This window comes from Pogona vitticeps, chromosome 1, assembly GCF_051106095.1.
Source record: "Pogona vitticeps strain Pit_001003342236 chromosome 1, PviZW2.1, whole genome shotgun sequence".
NCBI lineage: Eukaryota > Metazoa > Chordata > Lepidosauria > Squamata > Agamidae > Pogona > Pogona vitticeps.
In genome coordinates, this window is record NC_135783.1 from 177451942 (window position 1) to 177469829 (window position 17888).

The 17888-nt window shown below is 39.2% G+C and overlaps 1 protein-coding gene and 1 pseudogene across 4 annotated transcripts in view; both read left to right on the plus strand.

Annotated features, from left to right (window-relative positions):
- KANSL1L (KAT8 regulatory NSL complex subunit 1 like) overlaps positions 1 to 17888 on the plus strand; it is a 76436-nt gene that overhangs the window by 36787 nt on the left and 21761 nt on the right. For all 4 annotated transcript variants that reach the window (XM_078379210.1, XM_078379216.1, XM_020780678.3 and 1 more), the window contains 3 exons: positions 9492 to 9645; positions 13245 to 13355; positions 14199 to 14336. In XM_078379210.1, coding sequence (XP_078235336.1) covers positions 9492 to 9645; positions 13245 to 13355; positions 14199 to 14336 — 403 coding nt within the window. The remainder of the gene's footprint in view (positions 1 to 9491; positions 9646 to 13244; positions 13356 to 14198; positions 14337 to 17888) is intronic.
- LOC140703501 (U1 spliceosomal RNA) lies at positions 12635 to 12789 on the plus strand (annotated as a pseudogene).

Below are 17888 nucleotides of genomic sequence, written 5' to 3' on the forward strand. Positions count from 1 at the left end.
AAACTCTAAATAGGGACTCTAAACAATAAATAGGAACTGATTGAAATTTGGAGGTAGTTTTGTGGTTCACTTTTGTGTAAATTCTTCAGTGAAAAGCACATCTTGGTAGGATTTTGTCCTGCAGCATAACTGTCATCATCACTATATCTTAACTAATGTGATATAAAGGCTAGGACTCATAGTAGTTCAAAGCTATAAGTTGGACTAACATGTTTCTTCCAATACTGTCTTTACATTTAACTGATTGTCATTAGTACTCTGGGGAAAGAGATGGGAATGTGAAATTCTTAACTGAACATTAATTTCTGAGGAAATATGTTGTCATATACAGTGGTGCCTCGCATAACGAGTGCACCATTTAACGACGAATCCACATAGCGATGCGCTTTTGCGATCGCATTGCGATGTTTTGAATGGGGGAAATCGCATTGCGATGATCAGTAAGCATTTCGCTTACCGATCTTCGCATTGCAATGTTTCCCCAACAGCTGATCGGCGGTTCCACAATGGCCGTCGGGTCAAGAAAATGGCCGCCCACAGCGTTTTCGCACTGATTCCTCGCTTACCGAGGCAGCGAAAATGGCGGCCTGATGGAGGATTCCCGCTTAGCGGCGAGTTTATCCCCCATTGGAGTTTAATGCGTTCCTATGGGATTTTTTGCCCCGTATAGCGACGTTTCCAGATAGTGACGCTTTATCCGGAACGGATTATTGTCGCTATGCGGGGCACCACTGTATTGTAAGTCATTTGTTTTTCTCTTCAACAGAAAAAGCTTATACTGCTGCAATGCTTAGTTTGAAGGAAGTTGATTTTTCCCCTTTTGCTATTCCACACTGGATTTATTGCCTTCATATTGCCGTGTAGTTCATGTTTTCAGTTTGAACATGATGCCCAGAAGAAACTGCTACAAAGACTGAATTGATAGAAGGTTTAAATTTGGAAAAATTTAGGTAAATAAAGTTTAAATAAAAGTTTTAAAGCAAAACTTTAACTTTTATGCATATAGGAAAAGGAATAAGAACCCTTACAAAAACCTAGGATTGTAGAGCTGTAAAGGGTCCCAGGGTTCAGTGGTTCCACCCCACCCCCGACAAAACAGGAAATCCACAGGTAGAGCATCCCTGACAGATGACCATCCAACATCTTGCCAGAGCACCTTCTTCCACCTAGTTCTGCCTGTTCCAGCCAGGCTGGGCAGTTGAGGGGCCTAACTCTGAGAGAGGCCCGAAGGGAAAAAACTAAAAACTGGGCCTTCTCGGCAGTGGCCCCTCCTTTCTGGAACAACTTACCAACAAAAATACGCCTGGCCCCCTTGCTGAGGGCCTTCAACAGCAAACTAAAGACCTGGCTCTACAAGCAGGCCTTCACAACTACTATTACTTAGCTTTACCTCTTCCTCTTCCTTTTTTCCTATCTTGGACTCTTGTAGTAAAACTGGGCCTCATTTTTTGATGCATTTATGTTTTCATTTATTATATTTGTATCTTTGGTTTTTGTATTTTGTGTAAACCGATGAAAGTAGACATGTTCTACATGGGGGGTATACAAGTCTAAATAAATAAATAAATACTTCTGAAAAACCTCCAGTGGAGCAGTCCATTAGCTTTTGAGATACTCCATTGCACCGTTGAACAGTTGTTAGTGACAGAAGCTCTTCCTAATATTTAGTTTAAATCACCCTTCTTATAGTTCAAATTAATTGCTTTTGGACCTACCCTCTGAGGGCAAATAGAATAAGCTTCTTCCATCTTTTTGGCAACAGCCCTTCAGATATTTCAGGTTGGTTCTCTTATCAGTTCTGTCCCTTCTCTTTCCCAGGCTAAAAATAACTAATTCCCTGAACCATTCTTCATAAGGTTTGATTTCCAGACCTGTTACTGTCCTATTTATCCTCTTCAAGTCATGTTCCAGCTTTACCCTTTGAACTGTGGTGCCCAGAACTGGACACACTATTCCAGGTGAGATAGGAGTAAAGCAGAATAGAGTGCTACTGTTACTTTTCTTGATCTGGACACAAATCTTCTGTTGATGCAGCCCAGTACAGTGGGGTCTCAACTTACAAACTTAATCCATATTGGAAGGCAGTTCTCAGGTCGAAAATTTCTTAAGTCGAATCTGCATTTCCCATAGGAATGCATTGAAAACCATTTAATCCGTATCTGCTCTTTTCGTCCATAGAAACTACTGGGAAGCTGCTATTCCGCCTTCTGCCACTAGAGGGGGATATTTTTTCCTTCTTTCCTTTTAACCTAAGATGACTTAGCTTTAAAAAAAAGGAAAAAAAGAGTTCGTAACTCGAATCTAAGTTCGTAAGTCGAGTCCATATATTCCTATGAGAGCGGTTCGTAAGTCGAAACGTTCGTATGTCGAGCCGTTCGTAAGTCGAGACCCCACTGTATTGTGTTTGGATCTTTTGCTGTTGCATAATACTATTGACTCATGTTTATCTGTGGTCTGCTAAGAATCCTAGATCCTTTTCATATGTAATAATGCAAAGCCAGCTATCACCCAGTATTCAGTCTTTCTTTTGCCTAAATGTAGAGCTTGGCACATCTGTTGAAACTCATTTTGTTTGCTTTAGCTTAGTTCTCTGATCTGTTAAATTTATCCTGAATCTTTCTTAAACATTAGCTGTTCCTCATAATTTCATGTCACCTACAATTTATAATGAGCATCTCCTCCACACTCTCATCCATGTCATTTATAAAGATACTGAGCAGTACCACGCCTAGGACGGAACCCTCAAGCACCCCATTTGTCACTTTTGTGCAGGATGGCAAGTGACAGTTGATGGATATGGTTATGGCTCATTAATCAGCCACAGTTCTGCTTACCTCTAGCATAGTCTAACCCACATTTTTCCATCTTGGATGCAAGAATATCATGATGTCAAAAACCTTGCAGAAATCAAGATATACTACATTCAGAATATTTCTCTCTTCTATAAAGCTTGTGACACTGTCGAAAAAACAGGAGTATTCTGGCATTGAGAAATCTGCACCGGGTCTTTTTTAAATGCTCACAGGTGGATTCTTTAATAATCTGTTCTATAACTTTCCTTGACATCCATGTCAAGCTGTCAGTCAGTAATGGCCCAGAGCCCCCTTTTTCCCTTTTTGAAGATGGGAAATGATATTTGTCTACATCGAGTCTTCAGAGGCCCCACCTATTCTCCAAGAATTCTTAGACAGAAGCTCTGAGATTACATCTACAGTGGGGTCTTGACTTAAGAACGGCTTGAGTTAAGAACATTTTGACTTAAGAACCGCTCTCATAGGAAAATATTGACTTGACTTAAGTACTTAGATTTGAGTTAAGAACTGGAAAAAAACCACGTGGAAGGCAGGGAAAGTGCAAAATTTGAACTTTCAGTTAACTGTTGGCCAGTGAAAAGGGTGCCTGTCTGCTTCCTCACTCCTCCCACCGTTTAGAGAGTGGATTGGGAGACAGTCTTCAGACTGCCTGGTACTGCCTGGACTGTATTTTCCCTGCCTTCCCTGAACCTTTCTTGACCTAAGAAGAAAAGAAACAAAATATCCCCCTCTAATGGGCGAAGGCGGAATAGCAGCTTCCCATTAGTTTCTATGGACGGAAAAGAGCAGATACGGATCAAATGGTTTTCAATGCATTCCTATGGGAAATGCAGATTTGACTTGAGAACATTTTGACTTGAGAACCGCCTTCCAATACGGATTAAGTTCTCAAGTCAAGACCCCACTGTACAACTTTCTTTAGTATATTTGGAGGCAGTTTATTTGAGCCTGTGGACATTAATTCATTTAAAGTAGCTAGGCATTGCCATACCACTTCTTTATTTGTGTTGAGCAGTAGCAGCCTCAATTATTCTGCCTGCACTAGGTTGAGCATTGTTTTCTTTCTGTGAGAAGGACAGGCAAAGTAAGTGTTCAACAGTTCTGGCTTCAGTCATTCACCCATTACTATTAGCTGCCCCGAGTAGACATGGTCTAGAGGGGTGGGGTATAAATTTAATAAATAAATAAATTAATTTTGTATCCTTTCCATGCGGTGGACCTACCATTTCTTTATTCTGTCTCTTGCTTTGAGCATAACTGAACCCCTCCTTATTATTGTTTGTGCATCTGAGCTCATTTTGAGCTTTAGTTCTCCTAACCTTGTCCCTACAAATATTAGCTGATTGTTTATATTCTTAATGGTTTTCCCCTTCTTTGACATCTTATATATGCCCCTTTTAGCTCATCTTAGATGTTTCCCAGTTTTCTTTCTCATAAGTATTAATTGAGCTTTTAGTATCTTGTCTATAAGAATCTTCCATCTTTAGTGTACTCCATTTTTAAAAAGTATTTTGGATCAAGGAATCTCACTCAAATATTTCCTTAGGCTTCTAGAAATCAGGTTTCTTAGAGTTCAGAGTGTTCATTAAGAAGTTTGTCCCCAGTCACAATCATTTAGTTTCATTTAGTGCAGTTTCTATTTGCACTAGTAATCATTACTTTTACTAGTTACAATTTTTACAATTTTACAAATTACACTTTTTTTTACAATAACTGTAATACAGTTTTCATAAGAAAAATGTTCTTGATAGAGCAAAAAATAAATGCTGTGAGCCAGAACTATGCTTAGCACTGAAGCTAAAAATTAAAGACAATTTGGCCTTCTGCCACTTTAATTTTATACAAGAAAGAGGCAATATACTTCAGTGTTTCACCAACCCCAATGCATGTTACAAGGCTCCTGCAGTTGCTTTTGGAAAAGGTTTTCATGTTTTAAAAAATCTACTTTACGCTGGTGAATCTTTCTGTTTCTCCTCTTAGCAACAGAGAAGTAGTAGTTGAGGTAAGACTGTCTTTTAGGGTTTTTTTCTTCACTGTCATAGAAAGCTTTTCAAATAAAATATCAATCAGTTTGGAAGAAAGTTCTGTTTGCTAAATGTGGAGGATACAACTTCTCTGTGGAATGCTTTATCTCTATGGGATATAAGGTAGCTGGAGTAGTAGCCCTCAGATAATGTATTGCAGAGGTGGAGAAGCAGCAGGATCTAGGTGCAACCTCAACAAATATTCTAATTGCTACAGTGTTGCTGCTTTTTAAACCAGAAAATTATTTTAATTTACTTCCAATACAAAAGCACTATAGAGCTTTCACTCTTGCCCAGCTAAATGCTCTGCCATCAGCAGTCCAGGAAGGAAAGTTTGAAAAAATCTGCACTGCCTACAGAAATGTCCCTAATTCTATTAAAGATAGCAAGGTAAAGTTAATTGTGTCATAACTTTGGAAGTTTTGAAGGCAAGAATAAAATTACCTTTCAGCTTTTTTCACAAACAGAATATTGGTGCTTCTGCTTGTGAAAACAGAGTATCTCTAGAGCTGATGGCTAAATTGGGATATGATTGGTTTTGAATGCTGGATTCTGACGTTTATTAATGTTAGATTGCTAAATGTTTCACAGACAAATAATTGAATATGGAATATAATGCTTCAGATGAAATATGGTTTTTCAGGATGTAATGCTATTTTGTTATAGAGCTCAAGCCAATGATGTGTTCTTTTAAGTATTACTAGCTTTGTCTCCCTCAAATCTCTATTCTTAAATCTGAATTGAGAATCATGTACAGTGGGGTCTCGACTTACGAACTTAATCCGTATTGGAAGGCAGTTCTCAGGTCGAAAAGTTCTTAAGTCGAATCTGCATTTCCTATAGGAATGCATTGAAAACCATTTAATCCGTATCTGCTCTTTTCGTCCATAGAAACTAATGGGAAGCTGCTATTCCGCCTTCTGCCACTAGAGGGGGATATTTTTTTCTTTTTTCCTTTTAACCTAAGATGACTTAGCTTTTAAAAAAAGGGAAAAAAAGAGTACGTAACTCGAATCTAAGTTCGTAAGTCGAGTCCATATATTCCTATGAGAGCGGTTCGTAAGTCGAAACGTTCGTATGTCGAGCCGTTCGTAAGTCGAGACCCCACTGTATAAGAATATATGATGGTATTAGTAGTTTCCAGAAATGGGGTGGAGTCTATAAAACAAGCAGAGTTTCTGATATGCCTCAGATTTTCAGAAATATAATTTTTGATGTATTTATTTGTTAAGCTCCTTCTTCCAACAGATGTCATCCCAGACATCTATCTAGACATGGTCTAATGACATAAACACATATACTAAAACATAAAGAACAAATCAAAACACAATTAAAGGTGCAGAAAAATCCCCCTCTCTTCCAGCAAGCCGTCTAACTTAAATGCCCAAGGTCCTTCTGGATAGAAAGGTATTTGCTGGTAAAAGGACAAAAGGGAGGAGGCAATCTACCTGAAAAGCCCGGGAGCACCTAGAAAGAAAGCCCCTTGAGATTTGTCTGGGGGGGGGGGGAGCGAAAATTTTCTGGAAATGCATGTCATTTTTCCTTTTTTGCTCCATAAGACGCACCTGACCTTAAGACGCACATAATTTTTAGAGGAGGAAAACAGGGAAAATATATTCTGAACCAAATAGTGTAATAAAATATTTAATAAACTATAACAGAATAACATTTGAACCATGTAAAGTGAACAGCAGTCAACAGTGGCATTAAGGACCATTACCCACTGTCATTAACAAATGGAGAGACTTAAAGGTTTGTGTTCTAACTCCTGTCCTCTGAAGATGTCGGCCACAATTGAATCTATTGATAAGAGTTATGTTGGTAATTTGTCATTTTTTAAGTTACCAATATATTTTAGCAAAATTAATTTAGGTCTTTTAAATATTTGTTTATTTTCATCTAAACCCTCCACTGTGTTGTAACAATATTTCAGCTTTATATATTACACTTCCTTTAAAATTTGCTTTTATTTATTTATTTATTTATTTTATTTATATCCAGCCTATCTGGTCGGTTAAGACCACTCTAGGCAGCTCATAGCTGATTCATCCCACCTCCTCAGCCTATTATCTGCACTGTCCACCCTGTGTCCTTTGTCTCTTCCATTCATGCCATGGCGCTCTTAGCAACCAAAAATAAATACCCAGTCCATCCCTATAATAAAACAGAGCATCTCTGTTATGCTCTCTCCCAGGTGAATCGTAAATGTTTTGAGGAGGGTTAATTAAAAAAATCTTGAATTTTAGTCCTGATGGCCATGTGCAGCTTGCAGATTTAGAGGCAGTATACCACTGAATGCCAGTTGCTGCAGAGCATGAGCATGTTTTTGCACCCACATCCTCCTACTTGTGGGCATTGCAGAGGCGTACAAAATGAAATGAAAATAGATAATGTTGCTAGTTATGTGTTAAGAAACACAATTCCTGGGTTATTATGTGCATGTAAACTATTTTGTTTTTCTGTGCAAATACAAACAACCGTTTTTCTGGCCCAATTTTACTTTGCCTTTTTAAGTTACTTTATAATAAACATTTTCTGTCTTGCTTTTCATTTTAAAATTAGCAGGTTAGAATAGATAATAATCAAAAACAACTTTTATTTACTAATTTTAATTATTAGCTACTTATTAGCTGGGCGACATCTGGGGCCTCAGCCAGATGTCACTACTTGTGAGCAGTTTGCAGCCCACTTCCATACTAATATTGAGGCCATCCATAGGGACCTTGACTCCGTTAGTACAATAAGTCATGTTGAGATGCCCAACACACCGTCTTGTTTTATTGAATCAGTTTCAGCCTGTGTTGCCTGATGACATGGACAAAGCAATTGCATGCTCTAAGGCCGCCACCTCCCAGTTAGATCCATGCCCCTCCTGGCTCTTAAAATCAGCTAGTATGGTGAAGGTTGAATGGACCATTCAGATCGTGAACTCCTCCTTACAGGAGGGATATTTGCCCTGTCTTGAAGGAGACAGTGATCTGGCCCATTCTGAAAAAAGTTAATTTGTCAACCGATGATTTAAACAACTGTTGTCTAGTTGCCAACATACCATTCATGGGGAATCTGATTGAGAAGTTAGTGGCTAACTAGCTGCAGGCATTCTTGGAGGATACCGATAGTCCAGATCCATTCCAATTGAGGTTCTTGCCACATCATGGGACTGAGACACTTCTGGTTGCCCTGCTAGATGACCTATTATGGGAAGCTGATCAGGGGAGTGTGACTCTGTTGGCCCTCCAGGACATCTAAGCCACCTTTGATACTGTTGAATACAGTATCCTCCTGGATCGGTTATCAAGATTGGGGATTGGAGGTTTAGCATTATGCTGGCTCCGTTCCTTCCTTGATGGCTGATGCCAGAGAGTTCAGCTTGAGGGAGCTGTTTTGTCCCTGTGGACACTACAATGTGGTGTTCAACAGGGATCAATCATCTCCCCCTTGCTGTTTAACATCTACTTGAGGCCACTGGGAGAGGTCACTCGGAGATTTGGAGTTTGCTGTCATGAGTATGCTGATGATACGCAACTCTATCTCTCCCTTTCCTCTTCAGCAGGAAAAGCTATACAAACTCTAGAACATTGCCTGACTTCAGTTATGGACTGGATGAGGGCAAATAGGCTGAAATTGAATCCTGACAAGGTGAAGATCCTGTTGTTGGGAGGGCATACTGATCAGTTAGGGGGCCCGTTACCTGATCTTGATGGGGTCACACTCCCTTTGCAGGATCAGGTCCGAAATCTGGATGTGCTTCTAGACCCAGACCTCTCGATGGAGAAACAGATCTTGGCTGTGGCCAAATCTGCCATTTTCCATCTGAGACAGATTGCACCCCTCTGTTCCCTCCTCAGCAGGAAATCCCTAATAACAATGGTTCATGTATTGGTAATCTCTAGGATAAATAAAATATAATAAATAACCTGTTCATGTGAAATTGAAAACAAATCATAAGTGACATAGAATGTACAACAGTTTTTAAAAGCTGAGAGTCACAGACAAAGTATTTGTCTCTAACAAACTGAGGATTAAAAGCCAATCTCATTCTCAAACAAAGTTGTTGTAAGGTTAAAATGGGTAGAAGAGAACCATGTATGATACTTTGATTTCACTGGAGATCAAGAGAATAAATGAAAATTAATAAATTAAGCATCTGAATACACCTGCTCAAATAAAAATATCTTCAAATAATATCGAAACACCACCAAAATAGGAGCCAACTTTTGATAATGGCATATTGTCTTTTAAAAAGTATTTAGTCAGATCACTGACTCAGTGAAGTGTTCTTCACTAACTGAAGCTTCCCAACAATTTTCAAAGGCAGCCTGACATAACATGTATGGACAGCAATTCAGTCTAGATGAAACTAGGGCATGTGTAACAAAGGCCATGTCTACTGTCTACATAAATGAGCACATTTGGTGTATCATCCTAAACTATGAATGTGCTCCTAACCATCAGTGGTATGTAACCATCCAGATGACAAGGTCTGCCAGAACTGCGAACCTAATTTTTTAAGGGGAAAAAATCCATCTGAAACAAACTGAATCCAGTTAAAGTCTTTATACTGTGTCTTGTTTGGATTAAGCATCATTTTTTTTAGAGTTGTTTTAGAATGTGAGCAGTCTGTAATTTTTTACATTTACCTGTCATCTTACAGGCTATGCAACTAAGAGATGCTTTGTTTAACACAGACGAGGGTATTCCGGTCTCCATGTGGCATAGTTGCGAGTTTAGCAGGATGTCTGGGACGCAGAAACAACTCATGTTAGAGCTGGATGCTTCATTCCATCCTGTCTTATCATTTCCTTCAGGTAAATTGTTCTTTGCTACAATACATACAGCAGAACAGCCCTTTGCTTGGCTACATGTTAAAGCAAAGATAACAGTTGCAGTCAGTGAAGGAATATTTTTAAAAATATTTTTATTAAAAAACAACAATAAAAATTGCCAAAGAGCTGAAGAACGACATCCTTTGAAGTTCACAGAAAGTCATTATTCATTTATTGATTAAACTATTTCTAAATATTTTTAAAGTACAATAGTTTTAATTAGATATACCAGAAAATATAAAATTTGTAACACAGCAATATAGCTCATGGAAACAAAGAAAAAAAGTTTCTGATAATTATGGAAAGAAGGCTGCACTTCATGTGCGCTGTATGAAATATTAATATAATACAGGTTTATCACCAGCATTCAAATTTGTTAAGTAAATGTTGAGCCATATTAAAAGTTGTGAAGAAACTTGATCATATAGTGTATAAATAAACTGAAGTGTGCTATTATTGAAGGTAATAGTGGCCACCAGCTTGCTTAGCTTTAAAAGGAATTAGACAAATTCATTTCCAATGGGCTACTCTTTCTGATACCTATATATTACCTCTGGTATTAGAGACAGAGTCGAAGAGAACCCTGGACAAGATAAGCTCTTAGTCTGATCTAGTATGGCTAGTTGTTACAAACGTTTGTCTCCTTTGCTAAATTACTGTACTCAGATCTTCAGGACAGTGTTGCCACTTGCAACCTGGATACAGAACAGAGACTATTGAATCATTTGTTAAAGAGGGGATAGGTAGCCACAGATCCTTGTTTCTGTTTCTTCCTGTCTTGTCCATCCTATTCCCTCACATGTGGCACATCAAGAATCTAGTAAGTTGCTGGAGGTGGGTGGATAATAAAACAAAGAATACAGTACAACAGGTGGTTTAAAATGGGATAAAATGGATTAAAAACAATTTAATAATAAAGTCATTAAAAATGAGACAAGAACACATACAGCAGCAAGCTAATTATAATTAAAATTAGTGCCACCTTCATAAACTGCCCTCCCAAGGAGGACTGGAACTGCTGCAAAACAGTGCACCCCATCCTACATCTAGCCCAGTGGTTCTTAACCTTGGGTTACGTAGGTGTTTGTGCACTGCAACTCCCAGAAGCCTTCACCACCAGCTGTTGCAGTTCAAAAACACCTGAGAAGCCCAAGGTTAAGAATCACTGATCTAGCCAGTTTTTGCAGAAGGATACCATCATCTCTGAAAACAGAAGCTGCTAATTTATTTAAAGTATTTGTACCCTGCCTCAGCAGAAAAACAAAGATATCTATCAGTACAGTTCTCCCCAAGGGACATCAGCCAAAGCGACTGAAGCATTTTCAATCCTGTAACTATTCTGGCAGTTGCAATGAAGTGAATATTGAAAATCCATATCGTCCTTACAAACTCGGAGTTACCACTGCATGCTGAAACACTATTGGAATCTATTGGAAACACTTATGGCCAGAAGTTATTTGACGCATGGAGATTCAGGGAGACCTCTTTTTTTTCAACAAAGGCCTTAACTTTGGCTCTTTTACTCCTTGTGCAACTACTCATCTGATCTATTTAGCTAGCAGACAGGTTTCTATAGTTTTAGGAGAACGGGTCAAGCATGTACGTGTTGGATCTCATTTCTTCAGGAATTCTGTTCTTGACACTTCATATTGAAAATATATATATTAGTACTGGACAAGCAGGTACCAACATTGAAATAAATTAAAACAAATGGACCACAGTATCCATGGAATCAGTAATCGCAGTTTCACTTTTCCAGTGCTGGAAAATATTAAGTGAAAATCCCCAGAAATACACATTTCTTATGTGTATTACGGAACTGGCCACTAGAGGAAACCAGATACAGTACTATGTTATATATAGAATTTCAGTACCCATGCTTTTCAGCATGGTGAGTGGCTCAGAACCAATCCCCTGTGGATATTGCAATCCTATTGTGTTAGCACTACTTAAGTGTAAACTAGGGGCTATTGAATAGTTCTCTCTCCTGTTTTCAGAAACACAGGCAAAATTGGGTGACTGCTGCATATAACACTTGATCAGATGGAATAGCAATAGTTTCCTATAACTCCTTTTATTTCCTGGGTCTTCCTAGCTGTTACACAGAGATCCCAAAGTGGGCAAAGCTGGGAGAAGCTGAGTGGGCTGTTTGTTTGTTTGTGTCTGTTTTACATTTACTGAACTGATCCTCAACAGCAGCACATCAATTCAGGGAGCTTGCCACCAAGGCAGGTCTGGTTCTTTTGGTTCAGAGGCAGTCTGAAGCTGAGACAGCCTTTCTACAGTTGGCCTTGTTTCTTCTACAGATAGTCTGCTCACCCATCTCTCACAGTCCATTAACAGTCAACCCCATTATATCTCATTTCTTCCACGTACCTTTTGAAAAGTATGTATCCCTACATCAAAACCTATGTAATAACAGACTCAGGTAAACAAAAAAATATTAAGCCAATTTCATTAAAAGAAAAATCTCTCAAACTTGAACTTACCCATAGGATAAAACTTCATGGTTGTACTGTTATTCCCCCTGCCTTCAGAAACTCCTGAAGGAGCTTGTCACCAGTATAGGTGTACTCATTTTGGAGAGATCTGGTATCTCAAGTGGGCTGGAAATAAATACCCAACATCTAGTGAAAATTTGGTTGTAATTGGCAGGATTTTACTATTCCTTCCGGCCTTTCCAGTGATTTGTTTGTGCCCTTTTGCTCTTTCAGAAGTATTTCACTAACTGAAAGTTTGAATTTCCCTGCCTTCCCTGCATATTAGGTATGCTAATATCTGTGCACTGGAGGATTGTGGGAGGAACATCCAGCCCCTGATGGGGGTCCTGTGGGGCACCCCAAAACACTCTTGGCCTCTTTCGGGACTGGGGCTGTGCAGCCCTGTTCTGATCAGGAGGTGCAGCCGAGGGGTCACCATGCCTTTGGGGGACAGGGCACAGAAAGGGGTAGGTGGTTTAGGGGACATTCCAACTCATACCTGGCAGGGGAGGTACCATTGTTGTAAAAGTGGTTTTCCTGCAGTAAGGCTCATCTATTGCACTCTGGATGTGCTGACCCCTGTGATTTCCCCAAATGTGGGAAAATCAACTGCCTAAGTGGGGGACTATGTTTGTGGTTTCCCCTGTTCTTTCTAGAATTACTCTTTCCCCTTTGGTCCTTGGCTATTTTCACTGCCTGCTACCATAGGCCTGTTAGCCTTGCTGGTTTTCCAGGTGGGATGCAGGAAGCAGATCCTGGAAAGCCAGCAGTGCAGAGTGGTGAGGTCCAAACAGCAAGCAATCTCTGGTGCTAGTTCAGAGGCCTCCCAGCATGGCAGTAGGAGGTTTCTGGGTGGTGGTGGTTGAATCCCTTTTTTACTGTATTCGTTCCTTAAGACACACATACTTTCTCCCCCACTATTTGGGGGGGGGGGAGTACGTCTTATGGAGCAAAAAATAAGGTATTAACCTTGAGAATTTGTACACATGGAAATAATATATGCGGAGCACATGTGAATTATAAGAGATAGATGCTGGGAAAGGGAAACAATTCTTAAATGTCAAGTTCTTTAGTTACATATTGCCCATCTCTGTTTTATAGATACTCCTCTTCATGTACATTTTAAAACATTGCTCAAAAAGAATGAGGTAAAAGGTGATCCTTTGGAAACTTCTGCTATTGGTTCAGAGTGTACAATGTCTCCATCAACTGGTATGTAATGCATGGTACCTTCTATCATACATACTACTTTGATAGGTCAGCACATAGCTTTTATTTTGGAACATGATCTGTAACTGCTTATCTATAAACATTTGCTTAAAATGTGAAAGTGATAACTGTATTAGATCTAAAAAGAAACAGTAACAGACTTATATTTCATCGTAAACAGATATTTCATTTTTAGGACTGTCAGAGTTAAAGTTACCTGTATTGCAAAATGTGTGTTCAAGGAACATCTTGCTATTATACATCTATATAATAGTAGTAATACTGATGATTACGATGTGAATGTCATTGCCATTTTACTTATTTCCAATGTGAGCTCTATAAAATTTTTTATCTTTCTACTGTAGTAGCTGTTAGGAATGTAGATATACAACAGAACTCCCATATCTGTGATATTGGTATCTGCAGTTTCAATTACTTGCGGTTTACCACAGCCTTATATACAGCATACAATCAGGGTGGGTTGTGGCCTTTTCTCCATTCCCTGGTGGCATTTGCCCTGCCTTCTTGTATGTCCACAGTTTCAGGCATTCATGATGGATTATGGAACAGATCCCCTGTGGATATGGGGATCCAACCAAGCTGTGTAAAAGTCCTATAATATCTATAACTATCGCTATTTAGAAGTAGTTCAGGTTGTTTGAGGTCTTGTGGATATGTATATTTAAGATTATGGTTTCAGTCACAGACAAATATATGAAATCCATACAGTAATATCTTGGGCTAAATGTCTCTGACTTTGCATAGTTCGAATTTTCATTAAAGCGTATTTATTGTCCTTGCAAACAGGGAAATGACAATAGTAAAATAACATTTATTTTGTTGTAGAATATTGTTTGTATAGAGCTCCTGCTCAGCAGTGGAATTCTGGATATGAGTCCAGTTTGAAACATCAGATTGTGTCAAAATTGTCTGAGCAGCTGCCGGATGGAAGAAAGAAAAGGCACTTAAGTGAGACAGTGACTGGTATGTAAGGTTAAAAATGTGTTCTTACAAAAGATATTCACAGGACTAAAACTTGTTTGTTCTCATGGACTGGTAATATTGAGACTATAATACTTGAATAAAAAAAGCATTAAAAAAGCCTTCGAGAATACAAAAAAGCATTATTCCCTGCTCTAGTTAAGAATCTACATGCTCCTACACCTTCTCCTTTGCACTTGATCCTTTCCAGTGTTTAAAAGACGGTGAATGATTCCTGAAGTCCACATGTAAATTCCTTCTCAAGAAATAACTGTTATAGTGTCATCTGCAGCATCTGTTTTAAATCATAACAGTATTTGCAGTGTGTAGTTCAACTCCACACTTTTATTTCAGGCTTCTACACTGCACAGTAAATCACAGTTCAATCCCTCTCCTAAGCTTGAACAACAAACTATAAGGAGTTGTAATTCAAAAATGCAATTTGCATGTACTCATAATTTTCCTGTAGTAGAAGGAAGACATCCTCAAGATGTATGTTCTCCCTCGTGCACACTTCCATAAGCGGTAGTGGAATCAGGTGGCACTAAGGCTCCCTTAAGAGGAGAGACCAACCTTGGCTGAACCATTTTCAGTTTCTGCATCTGCTCTGCACAGGTTTACCCTCATCTTCAGCTTGCCTATTCTTTCTTCAGTGTTTCCTACACTTTTCATTATCTTTCTCAGCCATGAGCTGTACCTTCCGGATTCCCTTCACCAAACTCTGAATGTATCATATATGGGGAGGATGTTGGCTAGCCTAAACCTCTTGGTAGATGTGGAGTCATCACTAGATAATCAGCCTTTGGCTCCAGATACCTCTGTTAGGGCCAAGAGAGCAATGGAGAACAATGAAGACCTGAATAGCAGATCAGGAGAGACTGGAAACACCTCCAAAAGGCTCTCAAACAAACTGAGTATTTGGGGAACTGAGTATTGAGGTTCCTCTCTCTCCTTCCCTCATAGATGGTCAGGCACTTCACCCAGAATTTATTGACTGGATAAAATGTCTTTATCTCTTGGGATTCAGAGGAAGGCCTTTCAGATGCACAGAGCAGGGAACTCCAAAGAATTACTCCCATCCCTCCCAAATCCCTTGTGAGGCTATCTCCTCCGCATGCCCACCTGTGCCTCCTAGTTCCTACAGTTTCCAGGAACAGCATGACCATGGGCTGGATGGCCTTTTTGCGTTCCTCCTCTCATACAGATGCTTTCAGCTGTATGGAAAGTGAAACTAATCTATATGGCCTAGACCAGTGGTGTCGAACTGTGGCCCTCCAGATGTTTCTGGACTTCAACTCCCAGAAGCCTTCACCACCACCTCTGCTGGCCAGGATTTCTGGGAGTTGAAGGCCAAGAACATCTGGAGGGCCACAGTTCGACACCACTGGCCTAGACTCTAGCATGCACACTAGAGGAGGAGGAGGGCCTGGGAACAAGCTTGCTCCATTTCTCCAAAGCATTTGGAGGAGGATGCTGTCTCTCTCTTTCCCTCCTGCCTTTTCAATGCAGAGGACTTTGGTCCTGGGTTCAAAAAACATTAAACACTTTAGTTTAATGACTGAAAGGAAGGAAGGAAGGAAGGAAGAGCTTGCCCACAGGGCTCAAGGGACTCCTTCAAGAAAGACAGTCCAGATTCCTTAGACATGCCTTTTCCCTTTCAGTTTATGGACCTAATAAGATGGTAATGGATTAAATCTGGGTCCCAAAAACCTACCCCATGTTCATGTTAAAAAGTTTAATAACCTACCTCAATCTATTCTTAACAGACTACCAGTTCCTTTAGCTGATGAACCAGTGGCAGTAATGGGGTCCTCCTTATTCTGTGCCAGGGACAGCAAGGTTATCTCTAAACAATAAGAGGGCAGGTATTTGGAATCCACCTGAGTGAAAATCCATGAAGCTTCTTCCTTGGCTATCAGAGCAGCTTCAGCTTCCTCTGTCATGAGCAGATGGGCTAGGGAACAACTTCCATGAATTCTTCCAACAGACATCAACATCAGTCAGGACATTAACAAAATGATGAAAGTCTCTGCATTTGCTGCAGACACATCCCTAAGATGTAGTTCAGTTTAATGCCCAGGCCCAAACTTCAGCAGTGCTGGTTTAGAGGGGAGACTACAGCACATATAGATGTATGGGACACTCACTGCACAGTTCAGTGGGCACTGCATACAATCGGGTGTTACAAGATAGAATTTGCCAACATTTCCCCCCAAATTTTCCTGCAACTCTAAGGTCAAGGAATACGGAAAAAGAAAAAATTCCCGCTTGCTAGAGAACAGGTCTCCAAGCAATTTTGGACTTGGAAAAAAGCAAAGAGGTATGTCAGGAAACAGATTTTTGGGTGGAAATCTTTCACTCTATCCTGGATGTTTTCCAGCAGGATGGTTTCCTGGCTTCCCTTGATCCCACAAAAGTACACACACACCTTTTCACAGAAATCATCACCAGTGTCTGTTTAATTACTAAGCATGCATTACCAGTATAGGGCCCTACCATTTGGCCTTTCCCCTTTTCTGTTGATATTATTTTTGTACTAGTTATATATATATATATATAAAATGTGTGTGTGTGTGTGTGTGTGTGTATGTGTGTGTATATATATATGTGTGTGTGTGTATGTGTATGTATGTGTGTGTGTGTGTGTGTGTGTGTATACACATACATACATACATACATACATACATACATACATACATACATACATACATACATACATACATACATACATACATACATACATACATACATACATACATACATACAGTGGTGACTCACACAACAATGTTAATTGGTTCCAAAAAAATCAGCGTTGTGTGAAACATCGTTCTGTGAAACACCATTTCCCATAGGAATGCATTGAAAACCGGTTAATCCATTCCAATTGGAACGGATTGCCGTCTTTATGTGAAAAAACCCATAGGAAACGTCGTTGAGTGAAACAATGTTTCCTCCATTGGAATGTATTGAAGCCGACTCAATACATTTCAATGGCTTTGCGAAGTCCGTTTTTACTCATTTAAAAGTGCCTTACAATGTTTGGAACAGGTTTTAAATGCTTGCAATCGTTAGCCCACCTCCTGAACCCTATGCAAACTTAATTTGGTGTTGTTCTGAGTCGTCCTTAATTTTTGGTGATTTTTTGAATTTTCTCTCATTGGAATGCATTGGACATCGTTAAGTGAAATTCCCCCATAGAGAACATCGTTAAACAATGGGGGAAATTCCTCAAAAAAACCCATCGCTGTGTGAATTCATCGTTGTATGAAGCAATCGTTGTGCGAGGCACCACTGTGTGTGTGTGTGTGTGTGTGTGTATGTATGTATATATATATATATATATATATATATATATATATATATATATATATATATATATATATATATATATATATATATATATATATATATATATATATATATATATATATATATATATATATATATATATATATATATATATATATATATATATATATACATACACACATTATATATATATATAATGTGTTTATGTTATGACACTGTAAGCCACTCAGAGTAGCGGCAATCAAT